The 25,310-nt window shown below is 48.6% G+C and overlaps 9 protein-coding genes and 3 non-coding genes across 12 annotated transcripts; 2 read left to right on the top strand and 10 right to left on the bottom strand.

Moving 5' to 3' along the window:
* Nucleotides 1–528: 528 nt before the first annotated feature.
* On the bottom strand, nt 529–1,750 carry AO090012000434 (rRNA methyltransferase NOP1; the record flags this gene model as incomplete). The annotated part of the gene is made up of 3 exons (XM_001727399.3): nt 529–1,236; nt 1,299–1,453; nt 1,660–1,750. 3 exons carry the CDS (start codon nt 1,748–1,750, stop codon nt 529–531), a joined length of 954 nt encoding a protein of 317 aa, XP_001727451.1.
* A 152-nt stretch (nt 1,751–1,902) lies between these two features.
* Nucleotides 1,903–3,136, bottom strand: AO090012000433 (uncharacterized protein; the record flags this gene model as incomplete). Its single annotated transcript, XM_023236476.1, has 2 exons — nt 1,903–2,025; nt 2,876–3,136. The coding sequence occupies 2 exons, from the start codon at nt 3,134–3,136 to the stop codon at nt 1,903–1,905; spliced, it is 384 nt and encodes a 127-aa protein (XP_023091399.1).
* A 1,946-nt stretch (nt 3,137–5,082) lies between these two features.
* AO090012000432 (uncharacterized protein) lies at nt 5,083–6,344 on the bottom strand (the record flags this gene model as incomplete). Its single annotated transcript, XM_001727397.3, has 2 exons — nt 5,083–5,856; nt 5,916–6,344. The coding sequence occupies 2 exons, from the start codon at nt 6,342–6,344 to the stop codon at nt 5,083–5,085; spliced, it is 1,203 nt and encodes a 400-aa protein (XP_001727449.3).
* A 130-nt stretch (nt 6,345–6,474) lies between these two features.
* On the bottom strand, nt 6,475–6,971 carry AO090012000431 (uncharacterized protein; the record flags this gene model as incomplete). Its single annotated transcript, XM_023236475.1, has 2 exons — nt 6,475–6,491; nt 6,572–6,971. 2 exons carry the CDS (start codon nt 6,969–6,971, stop codon nt 6,475–6,477), a joined length of 417 nt encoding a protein of 138 aa, XP_023091398.1.
* Nucleotides 6,972–11,468: 4,497 nt separating this feature from the next.
* On the bottom strand, nt 11,469–13,799 carry AO090012000430 (SNAP receptor SNC2; the record flags this gene model as incomplete). Its single annotated transcript, XM_023236474.1, has 3 exons — nt 11,469–11,494; nt 13,241–13,472; nt 13,689–13,799. 3 exons carry the CDS (start codon nt 13,797–13,799, stop codon nt 11,469–11,471), a joined length of 369 nt encoding a protein of 122 aa, XP_023091397.1.
* A 992-nt stretch (nt 13,800–14,791) lies between these two features.
* AO090012000429 (enoyl-CoA hydratase/isomerase family protein) lies at nt 14,792–15,676 on the bottom strand (the record flags this gene model as incomplete). The annotated part of the gene is made up of 2 exons (XM_001727394.3): nt 14,792–15,293; nt 15,360–15,676. The coding sequence occupies 2 exons, from the start codon at nt 15,674–15,676 to the stop codon at nt 14,792–14,794; spliced, it is 819 nt and encodes a 272-aa protein (XP_001727446.1).
* Nucleotides 15,677–15,911: 235 nt separating this feature from the next.
* Nucleotides 15,912–16,015, top strand: AO090012t00013. Its single transcript has one exon. It is a non-coding gene; the product is annotated as a tRNA-Phe (tRNA).
* Nucleotides 16,016–16,340: 325 nt separating this feature from the next.
* On the bottom strand, nt 16,341–17,860 carry AO090012000428 (putative O-methyltransferase; the record flags this gene model as incomplete). Its single annotated transcript, XM_023236473.1, has 5 exons — nt 16,341–16,381; nt 16,503–16,544; nt 16,580–16,606; nt 16,719–17,464; nt 17,673–17,860. The coding sequence occupies 5 exons, from the start codon at nt 17,858–17,860 to the stop codon at nt 16,341–16,343; spliced, it is 1,044 nt and encodes a 347-aa protein (XP_023091396.1).
* Nucleotides 17,861–18,535: 675 nt separating this feature from the next.
* AO090012t00012 lies at nt 18,536–18,637 on the bottom strand. The gene has a single exon. It is a non-coding gene; the product is annotated as a tRNA-Phe (tRNA).
* Nucleotides 18,638–20,522: 1,885 nt separating this feature from the next.
* On the bottom strand, nt 20,523–20,625 carry AO090012t00011. Its single transcript has one exon. It is a non-coding gene; the product is annotated as a tRNA-Phe (tRNA).
* A 1,247-nt stretch (nt 20,626–21,872) lies between these two features.
* AO090012000427 (proteasome regulatory particle base subunit RPN10) lies at nt 21,873–22,669 on the bottom strand (the record flags this gene model as incomplete). The annotated part of the gene is made up of 2 exons (XM_001727392.3): nt 21,873–22,430; nt 22,505–22,669. 2 exons carry the CDS (start codon nt 22,667–22,669, stop codon nt 21,873–21,875), a joined length of 723 nt encoding a protein of 240 aa, XP_001727444.3.
* Nucleotides 22,670–23,302: 633 nt separating this feature from the next.
* Nucleotides 23,303–24,576, top strand: AO090012000426 (uncharacterized protein; the record flags this gene model as incomplete). The annotated part of the gene is made up of 3 exons (XM_023236472.1): nt 23,303–23,453; nt 23,726–23,798; nt 23,853–24,576. 3 exons carry the CDS (start codon nt 23,303–23,305, stop codon nt 24,574–24,576), a joined length of 948 nt encoding a protein of 315 aa, XP_023091395.1.
* Between the last annotated feature and the right edge of the window lie 734 nt (nt 24,577–25,310).

The following is a 25,310-nucleotide window of genomic DNA, read 5'->3' as shown; positions in this document are numbered from 1 at the left end:
TTACCGAACCGCTCAAGGATCGAAAACTCTATAGAAGCAGGGCCGGACCAACGGCGAAAGTCCGAGAAACCACAACGTAGTCCACTTCATATGCTGCTGGCATGGAAATTACCTAGGCATCGAGTTCTTTGGGTGACAATGTGGGCTTCAGACAATTCGTCTCTCTTCTTCTGTTTCACCAAGACGCGGTGGACCTTCTACAGAAGTGAACATAACGGAAGACGGCACGCCCTCCCATGATTATGGCACAATCAACCCGAGGTACCGTCTAGAAGATGGCAGCATGAAATCTAGGTAAGTAGCAAACGTATAGTTCTCTATTCCTTCCCAAACAGCCAGCTAGATCCCATACTGAGCACAATATAGTAATCGAAATCGGAACATGAATATTTTCTGACTCAAAAAGTACATTCAGAAGAAACCTCGAGATAGCAAAGAGAAACATTTCAGCATATCACAGAACACTTGACGCCAGAAAAAAAGCATAAATGATTAAGACATGAAAAGAGACCAGACCCCCATTTTCTTTTATGCAGAACGCTTGTAGATACCAGCAACGATACAGTGATCACGTTCGAAAGGCTCCAGAGTCAACTGCTCCTTGGGCTTGATCCTCTCCTCTCTCATCTTCTGGACTTCGCGGGTGAAAACAACCTCAGGCTTGGCGGTACTGTCGATACAGTTGGCCTTGACGGAGACGATGACACCACCACCCTCCTTGAGGAACATGTGAGCGTTCAGGCCAACAATACGAGCCTGGTCGGGCTGGGCAACATCGGCGAAGATAACGTCAACCATAGGTACCAGCATACGGTAACGGAGGGGGTGACGTGCGTCATCAACAATGGGGACGACGTTGGTACGGTGGGTGGCCATGCCGATCAGGTCACGACCAGAACGGTGAGAGAACTCGACGGCGTAGACGTTACCAGTAGGTCCAACAATATCAGCAACGTGACTGACGGAGGTACCGCTGGCAGAACCAAGGTACAGAACCTTAGAGCCAGGCTTCATGTAGATATCATCGAGACCACCCAAGACACCGGCAGCAAGCTTGGAACGGAAAGGGTTCCAGACACGGTACTCGGTCTTGGTAGTGGTACCATCCTCAGTAGGGGTTTCAACAGCAATGCGCTTCTCGCCGTAGACAGCCTCTCCGGGGGTCAGGTTCTTAGTGACGAGCAAATCTTCCTTACCGCCACGAGCGACGAAGATACCGGCATGACGGTGGGGTTCCTAAAGATGACCGAAGTCAGCTGCTGAGATCCTTGTAACACTGCGGACTATGAAGCACTTACAATGACGACCTTGGCACCACCCTTAGCACCACCCTTAGCACCGCCGCGAGCGCCACCACGGCCACCGCGACCACCACGTCCAGGAGGGCCGCCACGTCCACCACGACCTCCACCGCGGGGTCCACCACGGCCACGAGAAGCACTTCCGAGTCCGCCTGTAGATCATCGTAAAGAGATCGTATTAGCCACACCATTCTCCTCAAGGGCACAGCAGTTCGAGCAACTGTCGCAGATATCACCCTCCATGGCGAAAGAGATCTGACAATGGTTTAAGGGACAGATTTCGAGGCCAAATGGAGGGCGAATGCTGAGCTTCAAGGTGTCTGCTTGCTGTCCCAGATGGAACTGATCGTGAACAAACCTCTGCCACCACCACGGCCACCGCCGAATCCACCACGTCCACCACGTCCACCAGGGGGTCCACCACGTCCGCGAGGAGCACCGAAGCCCATTGTGTTATATGAATCGAATAAGATCGACTTTAGAATGAGGTTGAATAGGTCTCGAATGGGGTTGCTGTATTAGCAACGAGAGCAGAAGAAATTTTTCCCGGAAGGAAGAAATTAAGTCCGCTCGATATGGGCGAAGTTGTAAATCGCAAGTGTCACTGGACCTTTCGAAGCAGCTGGTGCAGAATTATCGCACTTGCACTTGCTTTCAGTAATCGGTCGAGGCCGTGCTGCTCGTCGTTGTTGCGGTCGAGATTTTTCTTGAGTGACCGTCGGAACTTTGAAAATCAGAATGCGCTAGTCCTCATGGGGACTAGACCCCGACCTCTCTGTCGTGGGAACTCCAAGTCACGTGGAGTGGATAGATAGCGAGATCACCTGATTCGTACAAGCCCTGCGCCAATTGGATCTTGGGGAGAACCGTGGAGACATTGACGGTGACGGTCACTACAGGTATGCTCAGAATTCGGCCATAGGAAACTTATACGTATTCTTCTGACTTTATAATCTCGCGACTAGGTCATGGCAAATCATACAGCATTTCAACCCCCAATTATATACATTATCAAATCCCAGCAATCACCGTTTTCCATAAAAGTAGTAGTTTGCAGCATAATCAACAGTAAACTCCGATGGCATGTCCTTACATGTCTTCGGCGGCGATCCCGCAGCAGTGTCAACCCGGTATACGCCGGAATAGTCCCCTACCGAGCCACTCGTGGCTGAGAGATAAAGCCATGCAACGGCCCCGTTGTTCCCTTGAATGGCATTCGACGGCGCGTCAACCTGCGCCTCTTTCTTTGTTCGTGCAATGCCATACTGGTGTGTTGTCGTGGTGTCAAGGTTAAACACGGGGGTTGAGCCGTCAAAGAAGTGGTGGCCCATCAGATCAAGGTTTGCCGGTGGAAGGCGATCGGATTCACTGCTTGGCATGGGTATCCTGTATGCTATATTCGGTAGCATGTTAATCATATCCGAGAAGCTTCCTGCGATGCAAGTAGCGTTGTAGAGGTTTGCAACAGCGCCAATAGCTACAGGCGTCGAGTTTGAAGATGGTGTCGCACAGGTATAGTTCTGTCTGATGTTAGCTTCGGTGTGACCCGCAGGTTAAAGTTGAATCTCATTTACCTGTGTACCGCGCCCAAGTGCGACGTATAGAAGCTTCTGATCTGAGGGAGAGGGTAACCCGGACGCCTGTGCCGGCAGTTCAACGCTGGATGTGTCGCACGTGGCCGTGTTGAGTATGTCCTTGGAGTGCTCGATATGCTTGCTCACTCTCCCCAGGCACTCAGATAGGTCGTTTGAGAAGTTGTATGCATTGTCGAAGAATGCCGGTGCCGCAAAAGAGTATGCCGTTATACAGGCAATGAATACAAATGTTGAACGCATTTCAGACGCTTTAGCCAGCCAGCGGCCACGATGCCAGTAGTTTTATATGTAAAACGAATGTATAAGCGTGAGATAAAACTGTGTGGATGGTAGTTGAACAAGATTCGAAAGGACAGGACAGGCTTTTCAAAGGCCAGTTGGTAGGCAGTAGGGTAGACCGAGGAGTCTCCTCGTGGCTGATAAAGTAGTTCGATGAGAAGGGGGGTAGGGAAAAAAAGGGCCAGCCCTAGACAGTTGACATTCACGTTGAGTGGAGAGGGTATCAAGACGGATGCTATTAGGAAATGAAGATCAGACAATTTGGATTTTGTTTGCAAAGTCGAGGGCGCTCATATATAACGTTATGCTCATGTTTGCCGTCGGTGTAACAGTATGCACAAGTCATACAGGCAACCATCCAGAATTCGAAACTCGAAGTGTAGTATCTATAAACATCATCGAGTGAGATCGTCCCAGAAGCCGCCAACAGAAAGTATATTAGATGAAGCTTCGTGATTGGTGTTTAGAATGCGCTGACTGCAATCCTTCAACTGGACCAAGATCACTAGTCTGACGTTGTACTATGTAAAGGACAGGGAGTGGGCGGGCGGCTATTGCTGCAGCATACCGGTCCTCGTTCGAACGTGATTGGCGTATCTAACGATTGAAACCGGATCTAACACAATGTGCCGGGGCGCTAGATGTGGCAGGAAATCCGATGAGCTGATTCGTGAGGCTTCCTGCATGTAAATCTCCGAATAATCTTAGGATCTAATTATATCGGTCGGTGGGCAGGTCGGGCGCTTAAATGACTGCCGATGTTGGTTAGTGTGCAGAACACAGAACTGGGATATGGCGGGGCTTTTCTCCATCAGCCGACCCTTTCCCTGTCAGAACGGCAATTGCTATCGTTCGAATTTGGACTCCTGCTATTTTTAGGGTGGACTTGACCATACCTATTACCTACGTCTATCCAATGCTAGTGGACACCGGTCCTTGCCGCAACCTTCCCCGCGTCCTAATGATCATGTCCAATACAACGACCTTCTCAAGTCCTTCCGAAAAGCTTAACGTATTAATCTTTCTAAAAATACAAACATTACTTGCAGTAGTGTGATCCCGGGTTAATAATAAATCCTGGTGATTGTAACGTGCACCTAGTGTTGCTTTGCTGGCTCATAGGGTCGGCGTACATCCATGACCAGAATAGCGCAATTAGGGAAATTAATCTTGTAGGTAGCTGTGGCTCACGCCTCTGTCTAACGGCTTCCTTGCTTGCAGGACAGTGATTGGAGGGGAAACGCATATCGTCGGTTGTCTCGTCAATACTTATTAACCCTGTTTCATTACGCACCGGGAGAAAGATATATATGCCGTATAATAGCAACACAGCCATATCCCTATTTGATAACACCGTGATCTTATTTTAGGCTTTCTCTCTTATTTGATCCTATTTGGATTGCTAGAAATTGTCATTGCGCTTTTTTGTACATCTCTGTATGGTAGATAGGGTTAGAGACATAAAACAAGGAGACAGTGAGAAAGCAAAACTTTTGTATCTGAGTATGTGCTTGTCGATGTGTACATTTTATGCATAGGTAGGAAAATGAACGTGAGACATCGAGAAGGCTATGATAGAATGGCGTCAACTTGGCAGATAATATTACAGAAATTGAAGAAGATTTAGGTGTGTGGTTATGAACGAGTCCGGGGATAAATGGAATATATCAGAAGAAGAAAAAGAAAAGCGAGAAAAATTGCAAAATAGTAGAGACAATACCGCGAGGAAATCATTTCATGAGATGCTGCCATTGTGGCTTCCATTTCAGAAACCCAATTGTTGACTCGAAGTCAATTGCTGCTTTATCAGCCAGGAAATAACCGATAATAAGGTGCAGGTGGGTATCCGTGAGTGTTTCCGAAATCCAATTGTAAAATCAAAGTCGAACACGATGTCGATCGTAGGATTACATCTCTGACAGCTGTAGAAAGATCTCTCCAAACTCATATCGAACATGATACCGAGTGCTCCGGTCTTCATAATCCTCCTGGCGGACCGATAAGAAACCTTTAGTTGCAAGTGTAAGTATATGCATCAAACCCTGAGTGGCTACAGAAGGGGAGGTTTCTGACGGTGGCAAAAGTGCTGAAAAACCAATTACTTTGCTGCCATAAAAAGTGGCTGGTGAGTTGATGAAACCGTCTTCATCCGTTGCTCCAACATGTTCCACGAGCATGGCCTCGAGCTTCCTTGTTAGAAACCCGAGGAAGTTCAGGCTTTCTTGGTCCAGGCTGCACTTTGATAGGCGATCTTGAAGGGTCACCCGACCACGGTACGTGATTGCGTTAGCGTCATCTCCAGTGTGTCCATGGCCAGCGCTGAATGGTTCAGTCTGTAGATATTGACTTAGGTCAAAGTCACTCATGACGTCCATGTCATCATCTCCGGGTAGCACCAAGCGGTCGAAGGCCTCTGCGTCGAAGGGGAAACCTCTGCCGGCAAGGGGACTTGCGCTAGTTAGACGGTTGCGTGACCGTCCGCGTCCCACCAGGTGAGATGCAGTGGTGTCCCTGCCTCGTGAAGCCGAAGGATCGCTCACATTTGCTACTCCCCGGAGGCCACTTGCAGCAGATGACCCGTGCTGAGAGCTCTGAACAGATGCTGTGATATTCCATGGCATCTGAGATGAGAATGAGTTGTCATCGCGAAAGACGGACGGCGCATGGCGACCAATTTCAACCTGCACATTCTCCGTTAGAAACATCCAATTCAACCATATGAACAAGGGTAGTGGCATACATCTTGCCAAATGTCATGTCCATCCACTACCCCACCTCGACCGACTTGTTCTTCATATTCTTCTCTGGCACGGACACGGCGCACATCAGAGTCTTCACTCTCATCACTAGGAAGACGACTCCGCTTGCGCCCTTTATGTCTTACAGTTGGGTTTAGGGCAGCATAGAGTTCTTCTCCCGAGAACTGCTGCAAAGGATGTGGTACTTGGGATGCACCCAAGCCAATCCCAACTGAACCAATTCCTTGGCCGAAAACCCAGTAGATGGCATTCTTTTTTGCTTGCGTTGGAAGCTTATTCTGCCGTTTCTGCTTCGAAGCTATAGCCATGTTCTGCACATAGTCGCTGTTCATATTACCCAGATCTGTGTTTCTCAAGGCAGTTCGGTCATCTAATGTTTGTAATCTAGGGGCTCGCCGTTTCTGGGGCATAGCCGCCACGGCCTCATCTGTAATAAGGTTAAGCTCGTCGGTTGATTCAGACTCACTGCGGCGTCTTCTAGTAGCTCGACTGGCATGGACTGGCCTACCATCCTGATGCTTGATGGTGGTCTCTATTCTTTCATCGATGGGCATCGACTAAGTAAATAAGGTCAGAAAATGCTCATCTCTGAACCTAGTAGACCTTACCTGATAGTCAAATGTGGGATCATACAAACCAATATTTGCCGCTTCACTCTGGAGTGGTGCTTCACTGGCGCGTCGACTCATTCTTCCCTTTGCCGTTTGGTGATGCGCCTCTCCAAGCTCGATGAGATTGCCATCCTCGTCAAACTCAAAGTCAGGCTGAAGAAGGATACCACCTTCCTCAGCGAAGGTTGTAGCTGCGAGGCCGCCCAGATCGATACTTCTTTGGACAGAGCTGGGTACATTGGTTTCGGAGTCAATTCCACCACCATCCTTCAGTATCATATTATCGAATGAGAAACTAAATCGTAGACCAGGGCTCCCTGAAAGAGCAGACTGGCTGAGGTCTGGGGTGTTCGGCCATAGGAGGTCGGAATGCTGACTTGTAGCAGTATCAAAGGGCAGGCAAAGTCTAGAAAGATCCATTCCCATCCCGGGAAGATCGCTCTCTGGCAAGAAGGACGGGTCGTAAGGTAGGATAAGCTGATCGGGCCTAAGATGCCATCACCTTAGTGTGTGCCTTGAAATAGTTCTCAGCTGACAATCCATTTCCCTGGATAACGTACCTAGACTTTCCAGCAGTTGGATCAAGCCCACCCCCGGGTAGAACTTTCAGCAGTGTCCGCATTTTATCGTGCATTGCTTGGACATCCGTAAGAGCATAGCCACACTGTTGGCTGTACACTCGTGAGACTCCATAGCTATAACAATTGTCAGCTACTAGGCTGATGCCTTATGTTGACTAGGAACCGTACAGCAGATTGCCCTGAAGCCTCAGCGCCATTGGCGCCTCCGGGTCCATTATAACATGACAAGCTTTCGGAACGTCGACATCCAATATAGCCTTTCTATTGAGCTTTTTGCTAATGGACCTCGACCCCAGGGTTGCGACCAGCCTATAAGCAGAATAGTGTCAGCCAATGACAAGATGAACCTCTTTTGCTCAATATGCTATGCTCTCAGTCAATGCTTAATGGTATAGGCGGCTTTAAACAGGAAAGTTTGTATACCATATCGTGGCGACCCCATGGTCGGGCGACGTGAGCACTGAAACGAAGCGATATGTCAGTAAAAGGTCGATGCTGCTCTGAAGATCTCAAAGCCATGTAGTGAATGCAAACCGCCCAGCGGGGTGAATCACAAACGGCGCTACTTACTTTCATGACTGTAAAACATTTTGAACTCCCACTATCTTGTGGAACCAGAGTCGTAATATAAGTGCTAGTCCAGAGTTTCTTCTCAGACTCAACTTTGGCTATCGCAATACCACGCGTTTATCGCGCCGAACGTGATCGATACCTTATCGAGCCGCGCAGAAGCGTGAGATTCGGGGAGTGCGCCTTATATCCGAGTCTTCTTCAGTAGGCTAGGGTCCGATGATACCCAGCCTGTACTATGAGATAAAAATGCTCTCGACTAGTTGAGTCAGATAGGATTCTGGATTCATCACTCACGAAGTCAATATGTAGTTGTCTCACATCAATACTTGGGATAAAATCGCGAAATGAAAGAAATCCTTAGATTGCAAACGTTGGGGTTATACTTCTTGAATGAGGTCGAGGGGAAGTGGTAAGGTTGTGGAGAGAAAATGATGGATTCCAAGCATAAGCTTGGGGAACTATACAGGTCCTGAGAACGACATTGTCCTTAATGGATCCTGAGGCTGCCAACGTTCCCTGAACACATGACCACCAAAGTATTCATGCCAGAGCTTGATAGAAAGTCTGAATTATACAACCCAATCACTTTGAATAAGAACGAAAGATCAGTACTATACATACCACAAACGATTTACAGATCACACCCTTATATCCGTATCAGGAGCACCGAAAGAAGAAAGGAAAGAAGCGACGATACATGAGCCGATACACCGAAGGATTATAGGACGAGTTGCTTTTTTAATCCTCCTTCTATTCTTTGCTTTCCATAAGCACCGATCCCCTTTGCAGGCACGATATAGTATTCCTTCTCCATGAAAGTTGAGAGAACAAAACCGAGACATCTATGAGTGGGAAACCAAGTATTCAAGAAAACATAAGGCATGATTAGGTTGGCTATGGAGATTGAGGCAAGAGACCCTTTGCGGAGTATCACCGACCCATAGCAACCGATGAGAGACACCCGGGGTATGAGACACGCGAGAAAGATGACACCATTGTTCAATTCAAGAAACGAAAACCACCGTCCACGAAATAGTTCATATATCTACACTTCCGCTATATTGAGGTTATAGAGATGAGTATACTGAAGATTGTTTACTCCAGAGGGATACCCTGGTACTCGCCATATCCGAGAGCGAGGTTCATGTTTTCTGCCAGTGGTTAGCACGGCACGAATTAATGATGGCAGGCAAATGGCAAAACTTACGGAGGCACTGGGTGGCTGCGCCCTTCAGCAGGTTGTCAATGGTAGCACACACCACTGCGCGCTTGCCACTAGAGTGAACAGCGAATCCACCAACATCAACACCATGGCGACCAGCAATGTTCTTCACCACCGGGGGCTCGCCGATAATCTTCACAAGCTTCTCACCAGCATAACGTTCCTGGTAGATGTTGCGGATATCACGGGAGGACATTTCCTCCTTGAGAGGGATGCTGATGGTTTGCTAGAGGGTGTTAGTTCTGCTATTGACTAACAATTGAAGACAACAGGGGGAGAAGAAGGGTGATAAGTGAACATACATGAATACCCTGGAACCAAACAGCAACATGAGGAATGAATGCAATGCTGGTGCCAAGCTGGGAGCTGATCTCCTTCTCATGGATGTGATCAGTCAGGCTGTAAGGGATGATGTTGTTGGTAAGGTTCTCCACGTCGTTCTTAGGGCTTGGCTTGGTACCAGCACCCGAGTACCCGGAAACACCGAAAACGGTAGGCTGTCCACCGAGGTGAGGGACGAGGGGAGCAATAGCAATCTGGGCCGCTGTCGCGTAGCAACCAGGGTTGGCAATTCTGGATGCCTGGGCGATTTTAGAACGAGAGACCAACTCAGGCAGACCGTAGGTCCAGGTGCTATCGAAACGGTAGTCGGCACTCAAATCAACAATAACATTACCCTTCTCCGAGCCTTGGTCGACAGCCTCGACGAACGGCTTGCAGACACCGTTAGGCAGAGCCATAACCCAGCAGTCAACATCGCCATTTGCAGACATGCGCTTGACATCCTCGGGGCTAAGGTTCTCGTAGATGATCTCCCTCTTATCATAACCTTGCAACTTCTTGCCAGCCAGCTCGCGAGAAGAAACGTGGCGCAGATCCATGTGGGGGTGGGCATTAAGCAGGTTAATCAAGGCCTGGCCAGTGTAGCCACGGGCTCCGATGAGAGCAACCTTAGACGGCTGGGTGTTAGACATGTTCTTCTCGCCAAGGGGTGGGTTAGGGTTAGTCGTGGAGTAAGCCCGAGCCGAGTTCCTGTTGAAAACCGAAGGGCGTCCAAACCGAGAAGACCGCAGAGCATTGCTGGTGGATGAGAATGCACGCTTCTGCTCAGCGGAAGCACCGCTGGCACCAAAACCCTTACCAATGTTGGTGGCGGCCTCGGCAGCGCGGTGCAACCTCGACTCGAGGTTGATGTCACCGAACATCTGGCGGCCATGTTGATTGAACTCCTGGACCAACTGCTTGACCTCTTCACCGCTTTCAATGCCGTACCAGAAGAGAACCTCTCCCTCACGGCTCAGGCTTCCATCGGCCTTGTCGAAGAACCAGGTCAGGTTCTCATCGTCCTCCTTAACAGTCCAGACAAGCTTGGGGAAATCCTTCTTAATCGAGGCAAAAACATTGTCAGCCACGTTAGTCAGCCATCCCGACTTGGTAATGGTGAAAGTAGCCAAGTGAGCCAAGGGAGAAGAAGCATCCTGCTGGGGAGGCAAGACAACGGCCAAGGCCTCCATGGGCTCATCGAAGTACACCTTGAAGTCACGCTCCTTCAATCCTTCCACGTAGCGCTCCACGGTAGCACGGGCATCCAAACCTTCCCTGTCGCGAATCAAGACATCCTTCAGCTTGTCCAGGTCCTCAAACTCCGAGATAGAAGTCTTGATGTGCACCTTGTTGCCCCTGCGGATCAACGTACCCGCACCAGAGTCCGTGAAAAGCTCCTTCTGCAGATCGGCAGGGTGAATAATGGCAACGCTCGAGGTGCGAGGAAGATCACTGAGAAGCTCCTTCATCTCCTTAATCTTCAGACGGGTGCCGTGACGCACCCACCACTGGGTCATCAAGTGGTCGTACTCCTCGTCGAGGTTGATTACCGAAATCTTCTCGCCCGTGTCACCGTTGAAGAGACCACCCTTTTCAGCAAGGTAGACAATCTTGAGCGGCTGGAGTGCACGCGCCAACTCACCGGCAGCGACATCGGCGTTGACATTCAGAACCTGGCCATCTGGGGTCTCGGCCATGGAGGTCAGGATAGGGAGACAGCCAGATTCGATAGCAGACTCAATTGGCTTCTTGTTGACACCATTGATCTTGCCAACCAGGTTATACTTCTCCTTGTCGAGGTAGTCGGCCGAGAAAACACCTGCAGTGAGAGGGCGGGCTCTCACTCCCATGCGTTCCAATTCTTCGGTCAGCTTCAGATTCTCCTCCAAGAAGAGCTTCCTAGCAAGAGCCAGGGTCTTGCCATCAGTCACACGGATACCATCCTCGAACTGCGGCTCCACACCGGCGTCTTCCAACATGCGATTCAGCTGAGGTCCGGCACCGTGGACGACGATCGGGTAGAGTCCGACATGGTTCAGGAAAGCGAGAGCGGAGGAAAGAGTCTGGAGGTGTTCGGTGATGATGGCACCGCCGACCTTGATGACAGCGAACTGCTGGGAGGAAACCGACGTAAAGTGAGAGAGATATTGCTGAACCTCACGCTTCGAGCCGATGTTGCTCAGCAGCTGAACGACCGTAGAGCGGGTCGACGAAAGCTGGGGGTCAGTGGCGCGGGAATAATGACGACCCTGCAGCAACGGAACGGCGGAAGCCTTCAGGGAGTTACGAGCGCCTAGTCTTGCGGACGAAATGGCGTGCGGTGCGGAGAAGGCTCGGAGGGGCTTGCTGGTTGAAGCTCTCCGCACGGCGGTGCGAAGGGAGAACATCTTGCCAACCAGCATGCGGCAGCTTCAAGGCCTACGTCTGGGAGTCTGGAAGGGGAAGGGGAGCGAGAAGGTCAGTGTTTCGAGAAGACAAAAGACAAGGCTGGCGTTATGAGTAATAAGTAGTGAGGGAAAAAAGAAAGTAAAAGTGGAGGTGCTGCGGGCTCTCAGGAATTTGCCGCACCCCAAGTTCCAAGAAATGAATGTATGGGATTATCGTCAACCATCCGCGCTCGGAGTGGCTTTTTTGCTTCTTTGGGTCCCTTCATTTTCGGGGGCGGTCACTCACTAGCGTATTTTATTTTAGCCTTCGTCACAACCTGGTATTTCCCTCAATCGCGAGATTTTTCCTGCCCAAAAACCCGGACAGGGGAACGCCAGTACTGAAACTGAGGGGTTTGCAATAACCACTGAAGGAGAAGAGAGTAATAAATGAGCAGAACCCGGTGGGAGAGGAGAGAGTGTGTAAGCAGGGAGGAAGAGAAAATTGATCGATCGGCAACTCAATACTAACTAGCACCGGTACCTGAATTGAATTGACTTGCGACTTTCGGAGCCGATGATTATTATGTGAGCGGAGTGACTCAGAGAAACGAAAATGGCAATGAATCAGAGAAAGGTTCTATCTCACTCTTTTTTTGGGCCCCAACGGTCTCCATCCCACGTAATAAAAATGATGATATTGCAGGTTCCCGTGGATCTCTCCTCAATTAGTTAGCACCAGCCAATTTTATTAGGATTATCAGATCTCGCCTCGGTGTTTTACAGCTCGGTTCTTCACGTCTCACAGCGAATAGCAGTCGCTCTTTCCTCCCAAAATGGAGCTCTATTTAGATACCATCTTGAGGTGTCACTCCGTAGTGCACTGGGTCCTTCGTTATCTGATCGTTTACCTAATATACCAAAACAGCCTAAGCAGCCTGATCCACTCCTCCCATGTCAATAGGTCAATGACCTGCAAGTTTGGCTCCGAAGACCCAGCTTCAAACTATTTAATCCTTGCACTCCGTACCCACGGGAGCAGTATATACCCTAAACATCACTAGTAACCGATAGCAAATATATTTTTGTCTTTACTTCATGACTTGTGCTGCAATAACCAAGATACGCGAGCCGTTACGACGTAATGAATCCATGGGTATGAGACGAAATACACAGAGGGTTGTTCATTAAAGGCTAGGGAACGACACAAAGGAAAAGTTCACATAAGAAAAAACAAAAGGAAAAAACAAAAATCGCGCTCGGGTACTCGAGCACGACAAAACAGCAGAGTATCATTTACATCTTCACCGTCGACGTATCATAGGGCATGGCCTCGTCCGATGTTCAATCGGCTCATAGCGTCAATGGCGTATAGAGACAAGAGTTTAGTCGTGAGAACATGGCGGACGCCCGAGAAAAACAGGAGGTATTAGTGGCTGAAATCGAAGCTTCACCGTCTCAAATACAGATAAACCAGCTGAAAAAAACATCCATTCCCAAGACAAACGTGACCGTCACTGCGTTCGTTAATGCTTAGTAGCGACAACTAAACATACAGAAGTTAGCGCATTCAGTCATATTTTCTGTGCAGCAAATCCACCGGGTGGGAGGACGAAAGGTAGGGCTTACCGGCAGGCACAATAATAACCACAAGCAAGAGGATGACACAAATCACCAAGCATACGCGCATCTTCATGTCTTTCCACCACATTTGCTTCCGTACGCGGTTTGCACCCCTGCGGAAACCCTGAGCCGATACGGCCAGGTTATCAGTCTTATCTTGTAAAGAGTCTAGACGTTCACCACGTTCGGAAACCTTGAAGATATTCGACCGCATGGTATCCACAGTCTCCTGGATTTTCTGTTACGGCGGGAAATTAAAGTTAGCATGAGTTTCTATGATGTTCCATTCCGGTAAAATTAAGTGTAACACCGAATATCATGGGTGGATGCTGTATGCGATAGATGTAAATGCAAGTCCGGGAAAGAGACTTGAGCATAGACAGCGATTCACATCTCATACCACTAAAGAGAAGGGTTTCGCGATGGGTGTGGCAGGGACGGCTAATCAACATACCTTGTCGATTTCCCTTGTCCTGGGATCGCCATTCTGCGCGGCACTGGCCCCAGCTGGGGCGTTGGTGGTAGAGCCCGAAGGGATATAGGGGTCGTAAGGTTGTTCAGACATGGTTGTTTGATGCGGTGAATGCGAGGCGTTCAGAACTGAGATCGGGGAACCTGGTGGATCACCAGATGCCTAGCGGGAGAAAGGCGGAGTCTGCTGGATTCTCCTTTCACGGGGCTGCGAGAGACGAGAAATCAAAGCCGTAGTATACGCGAACGGGGAGCGATGAGAGCCTCGGATGAACAGCTCGGGTTCTTGGAAGTTGGGTGGATGATGGATGTAAGGAGAGGGTGGGAAACGTTACTGGCGTGAAGCTGACAGGGTGTGATGAATCGCCGCCCGCCTTTGGAATTACGGTTGTTTCGGTTCTGTCGGGGAAACCGTCACGTGATATAGCCTGTCAATAGTTATTGGGAAAGAAACGCCCAGGCAGCTATTTTTATAAGACACCAATGGCGGGACAAAGAAATGCGGATATAAATAAAAAGTCCCGTTAATTAAATTCTTTTATTGAGCAGTATCGTCACTTGTGTGCAGTCAAAGAGGCCGGTAACCACCTTAAAAATAAATAGAAGTTACTAGCAAGAGAGAATTCCATTAGGCACTATTAGGTCCCTGTCACCAATTGCCAAATCACTATGCCTAATACTATAAATATGCGTTGGCATGGCTCAACCCTAACAATGCCGTGGCAAAGAGGCTGTGCTCTTCACCCAACTACCACAGCCTCACGTGGTGATCCACCAATACATCATGCAGGTCCTGAGAATGAAAACTGTGAAGGTAGATGCATCGCTTGGCCAGAACATGCACAAAAGATCAATGCTCTGTGGGCATTTTTACTTGTAGGCATGGGAAACATAACCTACCTATACACCGTTGCCAAGACACGGGGCTTTTCTGTGAATAGTGACACCCTGTGTGTCAAATATTCGAACGGAGGAGATGTATACAATTGAATTCTAACAATAGTTAGAGCCCTGAACATAAATACAAATGAGCTATATACTGGCAACATGCTCTATGCAAGCCAACCGAATGACAGTAAAGCAGATTCAAAGCTTCGCATTCCTCTGCTTCTCAAACGCCTCGACAGCTTTCAGACCATCCCTTTGCGCCTGGTCCTTCTTGTCCTCCAACTGTTCCCTCCAAGCCAGATTGGCAGTATGGCCATCCAGGATATCCAGCGAATGACGGTACATTTCCTCTTTCATGGTCCCATAAATACCAGTGGCCGCTTTCTTCTGCAGCCCACGCTCCCGGATAAGCGTCAAAACCTCTTCCAGCCCGCCCACACCATCTACAAGACCGGCCTTGACGGACTCAGGACCTCCAAACCGTTTAGCTTCGAGGATAAGGTCCCGAAAAGAAGAGGGCGTCAACTTCTCTCGGAAGATGCTCATCATGGGCGATTGGAGCGGGACTCCAAATTCCAATTCGTTGATGCAGAGAAGGCCCTTGGAGGGGTTCTGGATTCGATAGTCATGATACATGGCCAGCATGAGGCCGCCAGCAAAAGCGTGTCCGTTCAAGAGGCAAATAGTAGGCATGGGAAATCTGCGACGGTTAGCATGGTATTCAGTCAAGGAAGAAACAGCGAGGCCATCTAGACCCATAACTAACGTCAGGAATCGGCGGAACAGTTTCCACAACCACTTGTCCAAGAAGCCCTCCGTGCTGAGAGCAAGCTCGAGATCTAATCCATTGCTATAGAACTTGGGAATGCCACTGGTGGTAATCACCACTCCCTTGGGGTATCTGTGCTCGATAATATCCAATGCAAGTATAAAGGCATCTATGAATGTCGGGGTAAGTCTGTTATCCTTCGGGGATGTAAATGTGAGTAGGTAAATATTCTTCTCCTTCTCCGAGGCTGTGGGGTTGGAGCAGACGAAGCTTCCGCCAGTAGAGGAAATTGGAACAGTAAAAAGGGTCGTCATGGCGGCGGTATATCACTGGGTATGTACTTGAAACAGGTTGGCTGTTGAAAGAGTTATGTACTACATCTAGAATCTCTCTTCTTGAAGTTCATTCCCCCAAAGAATAACCGATGTCTTCCAAAGCCTCGGAAGTATGGTAATCAACTATCCGCGGTAGTTATCACATGCTAGTAAGGCTTTTTTTTCTATTAATAGGCTTTGTATAACACCTTTCTAAGGCCAAACTTTGTCAACTGCGGGGATAGCTCAGTTGGGAGAGCGTTAGACTGAAGTTTACTTCGATCAGATAGACCCATAAGGGTTATCTAAAGGTCGCCGGTTCGATCCCGGCTCACCGCAATATTTTTGCATACATTCTTTTTACTTCGTCTCGAGGCATCGAACGAAGGCTGAAACTGCCTGCTGCTGCCCCACGAAGTCCTTTTGTTGGTGAGCTAAGCTCCCTGGCAACTGTTATGAAGTACATATAGTAGTGTGCACCGCGTGGTTACTTGTTTCATAGCCTAGCGGCACCAGCGGTAGCCTTCAATTCCTGCATTACTGGGTGGGGCACTTCGATATGTTGCCGAGCCATCTCGACTCTCAGTAATTGACCAGTGCTACTATGGGTCGTCATGGCGCAGGTCCGAGAGGACAGTATACCCCCACACAAGAGTGAGAAGGTTCAATGTGTCACCTGCTTGACATGGCGGCAATGAGCCTTAACTACGTGGGAGGTACGCTACATTTTATACTCCGGAGTAATCGGCTGAGTTGCTGATTTCAAGATGCTCTACTGCGGATGCCACCTCCGTGTGAGATGTGTATAGTATCTGTATATCCATACCCGCTGATGGGAACAATGGAGCTGGCCGCGATATCTCGTCATCTATAGGGCATATCTATTGACTTCATGTAGCTTACGAAGAGAATGCCATATCAAATACAGAACTTTCCAAATGTATGTTCAGCTAGCAAAACCTGCATGTCACAAACACATCGCCACAAACTAGTAAAAGACAAACAACGAAGCTAATCACTGAGCATTAATAACAGTGCTAACCTCGACGATGCTCTGAAAAACAATCAGTACCAACAACCACGCAAATATTCAGGTATAGGTAGGGGGAACTCACAGGACCACAGTTCGAGGCAGTCTCAATAGACTCAGTCTCATAACGATAAGACCCGCCTTGCCGCCCACCAGATTTCACATACTCAAGGTAGGCAGGTGCACCCGGGAAATCCGTGTTATCAGCAATGACTTTGGAGCCCTTCCTGAACAAGCCTAGATCCTCGCAAAGCTGCAGATCCGGGAGGTAGAACTGCTCCCAGTGGTCGAAAAAGGCTACATCCACGCCCGCCTCCTTCAACTTCCCCTCTTCGAATAACCGCTTCAGCGAGTCTGCAGCTGGTCCTTCGAGAACATGCACGGTGTTCTCCAAGCCGGCTAGCCGAATGAGATCCCGTGCAATACCAGCGTTGACCGGGCTCAGCTCAAATGTGTATACATTGACGTCAACTGCACTATCTGTATTGTTGAGTTCACGCAGAATAGCACCCCAGGCGATGGCTGAGGCCCCAACATATCCACCAAATTCGATAAAGGTCTTAGGGGCTGGCTGGATCTTTGCTATTTGCTGCCTGGAAGCTTCGATCTTGGCATTCTTGAAGGTCATCATGCGGCTTTCGTCCGCAAAGTCGTTGATAGCTTTCACCACATCCCAGGGCTTGCCGGCATAAGTATCCTCTGGCTTAGAGAAGATGTGCTCATGGAGAGCCCTGGCCTTGGCTTCAATGGTCTGGTTTCTATGAGTATCACAGAATTATCGAAATGCATGAAGCGTTGGACTCACTTCTTCCTTGGACATTGTGAATGTTGCTGCTGATGACTGATTGAAGTTGGTGAATATCTTCCGATTTTTGTGAGGGTGTTAGGTCAAGGGTCTTTGTTCTCTCAGGGAAGGCCATGTATTTATGTCTTTTGACCCTCATACTTCGGAGTTTACTAACTCACATTAGCATACTCCGCCTCGGACATCGCCTAGTATACTGAGTCTTACGTACGTGAGATATAGCAGCTATGACGAAATACCTAGTTGAGTCCCGCACGCTACAGGCAAAACCTATTGCTGAAGTCCATACCCCATGTCTCGTAGAGCACATGAACCGAGAAACGCCATTGATGGCTATAGATCCTAGCATTGTTTGACTGGCAATTTAGTCTCCGCAGCAGTAGAGTGACAATAAATTATATCCAGAACACAATTCATGAACTAACCAGGCAGGAAGGTACTATCGTTTTTGACAATGCAGTGTAGTCGGACATAGAGATCGCTCGGATGGTTGCATCCGATATCAAGTATCTCCGAGATCTGCTTCGGCCTTTCGGCTTTCAAGGTCTTAAGTTCTCATATAGTACTAGCGTCATCTCGGCGTCAATAACCAGATCGGATCAATGGACCCTGCGGTAGAGCATATCCAGCATTTGTAGGGTCTTCAAATCAGGGATGTGCTCCATAGCTTCTGGCGGGGGCCTTGTTGCTGACGGGCATATATTTCGTATGACTATATTTACTCATTTTCTCTGAGTCGTAAGCTATCGGCTAAGTGATACGCGTGAAGGTTGCGACTGGGTATGTCGAGAGGTATGATATTGCACGGGTACATTATGAAACAGCTTGTGAGATCGAGTGGACGTAGGACGTCACTACGCGAAATAATATGAAGAACTACTAACCAATAATAACAAAAGTCTGATATGTGGGTGAAGAAGAAGAGGTAATTTTTAACTATCGGGTAGAGTGACGAGATCTTGGAAAGCAAAAAAGTCACAGGAGGAGCCGTATAGATAAAGATATAGATGGAGAAAAAAGAAAATGCGGTGAGCCGGGATCGAACCGGCGACCTTTAGATATCCATAAGGGCTATCTGATCGAAGTAAACTTCAGTCTAACGCTCTCCCAACTGAGCTATCCCCGCAGTTGATGAAGGTGCATGTAGTATTTTGACTATATATTGCAAAACCTAAGATTTACCCTACTAGAGGCAAGGACCATTCATCATCATACCGACCGCTACCAAAGGCAGTATAGATAGATGCGTAACTTGTAGGGGCATTTCAGTAACTAACTAACTTGACTATCTATAAGCTATGTACTATTGGTCCGATCAAGTTATACTCATGGGAGGACCTACCTTACCGCCCTGGTAAAAGTCAAATATATATGTTTCATGTTAACCGGCGATTTCAGCTACCATTTAAAGACGCCTACGGTGTCCGGTCATTTTTAGGTAGTCGAATGGAATGTTTTTTAGCATTCCATAACCATAAGTCTCCACACTGCCTCAGCATGCTACATCGAGTCAGTTTTGCAAGGAGTTACCTCCACAGGGTAATGGTATACCTCAAGGCAAAAGCTTCACGTAGACTAAGTCACCCCCCCTCCCCTCCCCCCTTCTTCTTTTCCTTTCTCCTGCCCTCCTCCCCTGAATACATGAAGGTATTCCAGCAGAGATGATTGGGTCATTTATAGGTGTCCAGGTGGTGGGCCGCAAAACAAAATAACAAGCATTGGCGAACGCAGGCCTTGACGAAGCTCCCAGTCCATCGAGAAGTAACACCTTACTATATATAGACAGATATAAGAGCAGTGATAAGAGTATCCCACTCCTCGCCTACGACGAGGGGTCAGAGTTGAATCATTATTACCCCTGGTATCTCGAGACCTGTAAACGGCAAAGCCGAGGATTCTGAGTGGGAATGTAGCGTTGGGTATCATCATCTGTAGCTTGGCTCTACTGCCATAGATATCCCCTGAACTGTGGAGTAATCTCCGTTAGAAAGTGTGATGTTGCATCAAGGTTCAATTGACTCCTGTTGTGAAGATTGAAAACTCCCAATAGTAGCCTCCTTGGTCCTTCCCTCTCTGGGGTAATATACTAATCTAAAGCGTCGATTCTGAAAAGCACCCGGGGAACAATTCGATGGTGGAATGATATGTTTCCCGAACACGAGGCTTGAAACTAGAACCATGACTTATCTTCGGGACTTTATTCTCTCCGCAGCTGGTAGGAGCAATATATGTATCCAACGGCAATGCCGTCATTACTCAGAAAATCTACCAGGAGGTGTTCAATTATGATAGATGTCAGTGTGGTCTTCCCGGCTCCAGGTGTGCCAGGACAGAAAACTGCCCGCTTTTCTTTTCTTTCTTTTTCTTTTTCTTTCTTTCTTTCTTTCTTTTTTTTTTTTTTTTAGGTCCAACCGTTCCTGGGACCCTCTTAAAGCCAGCAGCCATTGCCCCGTCCCTCCCTGTTACCCGCAGACGAGGTCGTTGTGTTGAGCAGCATAGGCTATTGAGTAAGCCAGATGACGACTCCAATATCTTCATCGCTGTCTCACGAAGAGTTCATCCTTGCAATGTTTTCTGTAGCCGAGGATACGGTATCAAGAGCTTCTAGAATCAGGAAACTTGAATATAGCTTGACATCGACTATGTCTTCCACTGCTTTCTCCCCGCCAACATCGCCCGCCTGTAAGTATATATTGCAGAAGTTCCTGTGCAGATACTGCCGCTATAGCCACAGACCCTGCTAATTTCAAATCTTATGCATATCAGCGTAGTAGCAAGTCCCCTGGGGAAAATAATATACGGGAACCTGTCCATCCGTCCCGCTGCTTCTATCTCAGCGCAAAGAACGTCACCACCAAGGTCCCAGTTCAGTTTATCTCTGGCGATGAAGTTCTTAAGAACATGATTGCCGGATGCAACGAGACCGTAATGCACACATAGAACCTCGAGTAAGTCTGTCCCTAAGAGTATCCTCGAGGTAGAAAGAACGATTTGCAAAAAGAAAAAGAAATTGCGGTGAGCCGGGATCGAACCGGCGACCTTTAGATACCCAAGGTGGGTTATCTGATCGAAGTAAACTTCAGTCTAACGCTCTCCCAACTGAGCTATCCCCGCAATTGTTGAAAGTTGGTTTAAAATAGTGCTTGATTAACCTATTGCAACTGCAAAGCGTAACATAAGGACCTTCCACCACCACCTCCGCATGCTATCCGCCGATACATTTCGGAGTGATCAGATAAACCATAATGATGCCATGAACACCTCAAAAACCTAATCTCACCACCACCAATTCCCCGCGGCCCCCAGTTTATCCAGGCGCTGTCGCACAAATAATAGCAACCTATCGATGAACTAAGATATAACCGTCCACATCCTCCCCACCCACTATGTCCGTCAAGCTCCCTCGATCAATGCAAAACAAACGTGAAATCTGACAACTGATCCAGGGCCGTCTTCTCACTTATCATCATCAATAAAGCCGGTGGCTTAGTATACCAGCGCGAATTCCAGCCCGGCTTGCGCAAGCTCTCCACAAATGATTATCTCGTCCTCGCTGGTACATTTCATGGGTATGTGTATTAGATCGAATTCATCCCGCCGAAAGAAGATAATCAACCGATCACGCAATTGTGTTACAACTGGACCGCTGACTATGTGCTGTGGGTAGTGTTCATGCCATTACTCGTACGATAACTCCTAAGCTTCCTCTTTCTACGGCCTCGACGACAGCAACTACCCCGACTTCCTCCAATATCCCCTCAACCCCTGGCACACCCACTCCGCCTACTCCGGCATCAGCGTTCACGTTTCCCAACCCGGGGATTCCGGCGACGGGTCTCGAAAGTCTTGAGACGGATAAGTTCCGATTGACGTGTTTCCAGACGTTGACGGGGACGAAGTTCCTTTTATTCACGGATCCGATGATGGGGAATATTGACGTGGTTATGAAGAAGGTCTACGAGCTGTATGCGGATTATGTGATGAAGAACCCGTTCTATCAACTCGAGATGCCCGTCAGATGTGAGGCGTTTGATCGACATCTTGCGGGGTGGTTGAGGGGGAGGACCTGATCGTTCCCTTTATTTCTTCTGTTGATCGAGTTGGGAGACAATAGACTGCTGGAAGGTCGATTTGTGGTGACATTAATGACGCACTTTGATGACAATTGTCCCTGTTGTAATTACATATTTTCTTTTTTCGCCTTTGTTGGTCATGAAACATACGATAGACTTCAATCACATCCTTCCAAAAGCGTATCGACTAGGATCGCTTTCTAGAATACAGGGAAATAAGAAAGCACATTGATAAAACGCCGGGTATGCATCAAATTCGTCCTCAGGAAGTTATCTGAGTTTCCTTCTCTACGCGGTGTCCATCTTGTCACCGTCCTCCTTCTTGTCTTTGCTCCCGCTCGATTCACCTGATTGTCCTTCCTCAGGAATATTATCCAGGTTGGCTTTGCGTTCTTGCTCCTCCCGCTCCCGCTTTTCCTTCTCTTGCCGGTTCTTCTCTTCTTCCAGAGATAAGCGTAGGGCGAACGCCAATTCGGGATCGTTCTCAGCCGCATCTTCGAATCCAAAGTCGCCGGTTTCACCACCTGCACCTGCGTCGCCTGCTCCAGCACCATCGCCGCCCAGAATGGGTGTCATCTGAAGCTCCTCGCTCAACAGGTTCGGACCAGGAGGGATAATGGCTAGGTGCGAGCCGTCGCCACCTTTGACGTTCTCGACGAACGCCTCAAGCTTCTTAGTTTGGTCGGATTCGAGGTCTCCGAAGGCGATAACGTCGATAGATACATTGATCTTCTTCATCTTCTTAGCCAGCTTAACCAATGACTTCTCATCTTCTTCGATCGGAGAGCACGAGAACACGATGATGCGTTGGCGTTGGGACTTCTCGGAGCGATGTTTCAAAGCGAGCTGTAGCAGAGAGTATGATTAGCACCACCATCGCCGGAAGCTCTGCAATAGAAAACCATAGAGTCAAGACATACACCGGCCACTTGTATACTGGAGCTAAGGTGGGCAGTGCCGTGAATCTTAGTGCGGTGCAGACCGGCCAGGATAGCACCAAAGTCGGAGGTGAAAGTCGATAAAACCTCAGGACCCTTTCCACCCATGCTCATAAGTCCGACGGCTGACTGGGGATGTACGCGCATCTTGGCGGTGTGAATGACACTGACGGCGTCGATCTGTGCTTGCCATCTTGTCGAGCTGGGAGCTGTTAGCAGCGAGACACGAGTTGACCGGGGACAGGTCCTTACGTATAGTCCCCATTCCTACTGCTTTCGCTATTATCCACGCTGCAGATGAGTTAGTTGGGGTGTACGGAGCTAGAGCGTTGAACGGGAGATGACGAACATGATCATGGTTGCTTCGAGCGACATCTTGGCGGCGGTCTATCGGAATTAAGATAGATTTATAATAAAAGGAAATGAGGAAGAGAAAATAAGATATTATTAATAAAGCTCTCCTCGATCTTAAGAGTTCTGCGGGGGTAGTAGAAGATGGGGGGCAAGATGATGATGATGATGGCAGTGATGGGGGGAGGAGAGTTGGAGCTGTGCTGAGATCAATGTCACACTTGCCCGCCCCCATCGGGACTAACCACAAATTAAGTCAGCGGTTGTTTATCCCCCATAAAACAAGCGCATACTTGCTTTCCTTCCACTCCACCCCTTCGCTCTCCGACAACTCCACCAAGCTCAAATTACTGAATTTCTTCACTATAATTAGCGACTTCCTCTTATACACCCTCGAACTTTCGGCAGTGAACCAGCCCCCCCACTATAATGGCTTCCCTTACATCCAAACGAAAGTCTCGCGACGACGACGCGTACCCTGTCGATGAAGCTAGAACGCCTACCGGTAGTCCTCCTAAGAAGAGACTCCGAGTAACCCGAAACCAAAAACAGGCACTTATCGATAATCTGCAGCTAGAGGGTATGTTCCTAATGTGTACTGCTTCCTGAAGACGGACATTGACCATAACGTAGTCACCGAGCGGGCTCGTAAACTTCGCGCGCAATATGCGCTTCAAGCAAATGATCTCCGGGCTCGGATTGAAAGACGCATTAATCGGATCCCCATTGCTCTCAGGAAGGTAAATATGGGCGAGCTGTTGGAAAAGCACAATGCCGCCCTCCGGGCGCAGCAAGAGAATACCTCCCCGAGGAAGCTCATTAGCCCAATCAAAGGGTCACGAAATTTTGCAGCTATTTCGGTTAATCCTGCCATGCGGAAGGCTTCTGCTGCAAGCCCGAGTCCGCGCAGGACGAAGAGACAGAGGTACACTGACATCGCGATATTCTGGACGAAAACCTTACTAACCCAATAATCCAGTCACGAAGGTCTCTACTCCGATAAGGAAAATGCCCCTGCGACAGGGGAACAGCTTGATGTACTCAAGAACCCAAAGAGACGCGCTAAACCCGGCGCTGCTGCCGGTACTTCGCGGGTGGTCTCCCAAGAAGTTAGAGGGGCAGACTTCAGAATTCTTTCTCCAAAATCATCAAACTCTAGGACATATCCACAATCACCGCTTCGCGCATCCCCCGAGAAATCTCAGAATTCCTCTTACCTCTCACGGCCGATGCCATCGCTAAAGCCTTCTAGTCCACTCAAGGCTGCGCCAACTAGCCTGGCCGGATCCCTGGAAAGCGCGCGCCTTCGTACCACGAAAGGCACACCGTCTGTAGCAACAGCAAACAGACCCGCTTCGCAAGCATCCAAGAGGCCAGCAAGTAGGGCCACTACGGCATCTAAGACGACGACACGGTCGCCCTTGCCACGACCCGCTACCCGTCAGCTTGAGCGCAGAGGTAGTGTCTCGTCCTCCACGTCATCTGGCACAACTGTCACCAAGCCGACGCGGACAGGTGCAAACGCAAGGAAGGTGACAGCCGCATCAACAGCTAGCTCCACAGCTAAAAAGGCTGTCGCAAATAGCCAAACGACTTCCGCAACTGCCAAACGTAACGCCGCGTCGGCTACCAGGAAGACCGCCGCTCCCGCAGGAGGTGAAGCTCCGACAACGGGACGGAGGGTCCTCCGCAAACGCGCTTAAATGCTCTATATCTCCTCTTTCAGGAAGGGACCTATTCAATTATAGTCTTTTGACATGCCCTAAAATCTGCCACGAGGGGCTAACACGGAAACGGTGTGAACTTTGATGTTTTGGAGTTGGAGCGGGTCTATTGGCGTTTTCTATTTTGTCTTGCATAATTGGGTCTAGAGTCGGTTGGGTTCGTAGTAGGCTTTGTTGCTGCTTTATCTGCACTGTTAAAATAGGCTGAACTCCTTGATGAGTTCTTTTGGTGGGTTATATCATTGGAGTTTGGTATTATCATCCTTCGACTAGTTGGATGTGATTTTAGTGAATTGAACTTTGTTCGCACTTGAAACAGCAATTGGAATTTGCACTCTGATGCTAGCAATGGTCCTTCTACACGAAGCTCTACACAAGGACTGCCAGATCGGATTTACGAATATCCAAGATCAAGAATGAAGGTAGAAGTAGAAAGATTCCCGTCATCTCACAGCTGTATGTAATCTAAACATCTCATGGAATTATGGATGTAATTGGACCCAACACAGACAATCCGGGATATCAGCTCAAGTAGGCTGAATAGGTAGAATGCAAATGAACAGGTCAAAGGTCGAAAAGAAAACTCAGCACAGGTATCTCTGCAGCCATTCTGAATTGGCTGGAAAACGAAAAAAAAAAAAAATAATTCTCACAACACTGTTGATGAGAAAAGAAACAGAACACCGGAGTAGAACGGATCAGAATTGAAAGAA

Source organism: Aspergillus oryzae, chromosome 4 (assembly GCF_000184455.2).
Source record: "Aspergillus oryzae RIB40 DNA, chromosome 4".
Classification (NCBI taxonomy): Eukaryota; Fungi; Ascomycota; class Eurotiomycetes; order Eurotiales; family Aspergillaceae; genus Aspergillus; species Aspergillus oryzae.
This window is presented reverse-complemented; position numbering and strand designations above follow the sequence as displayed.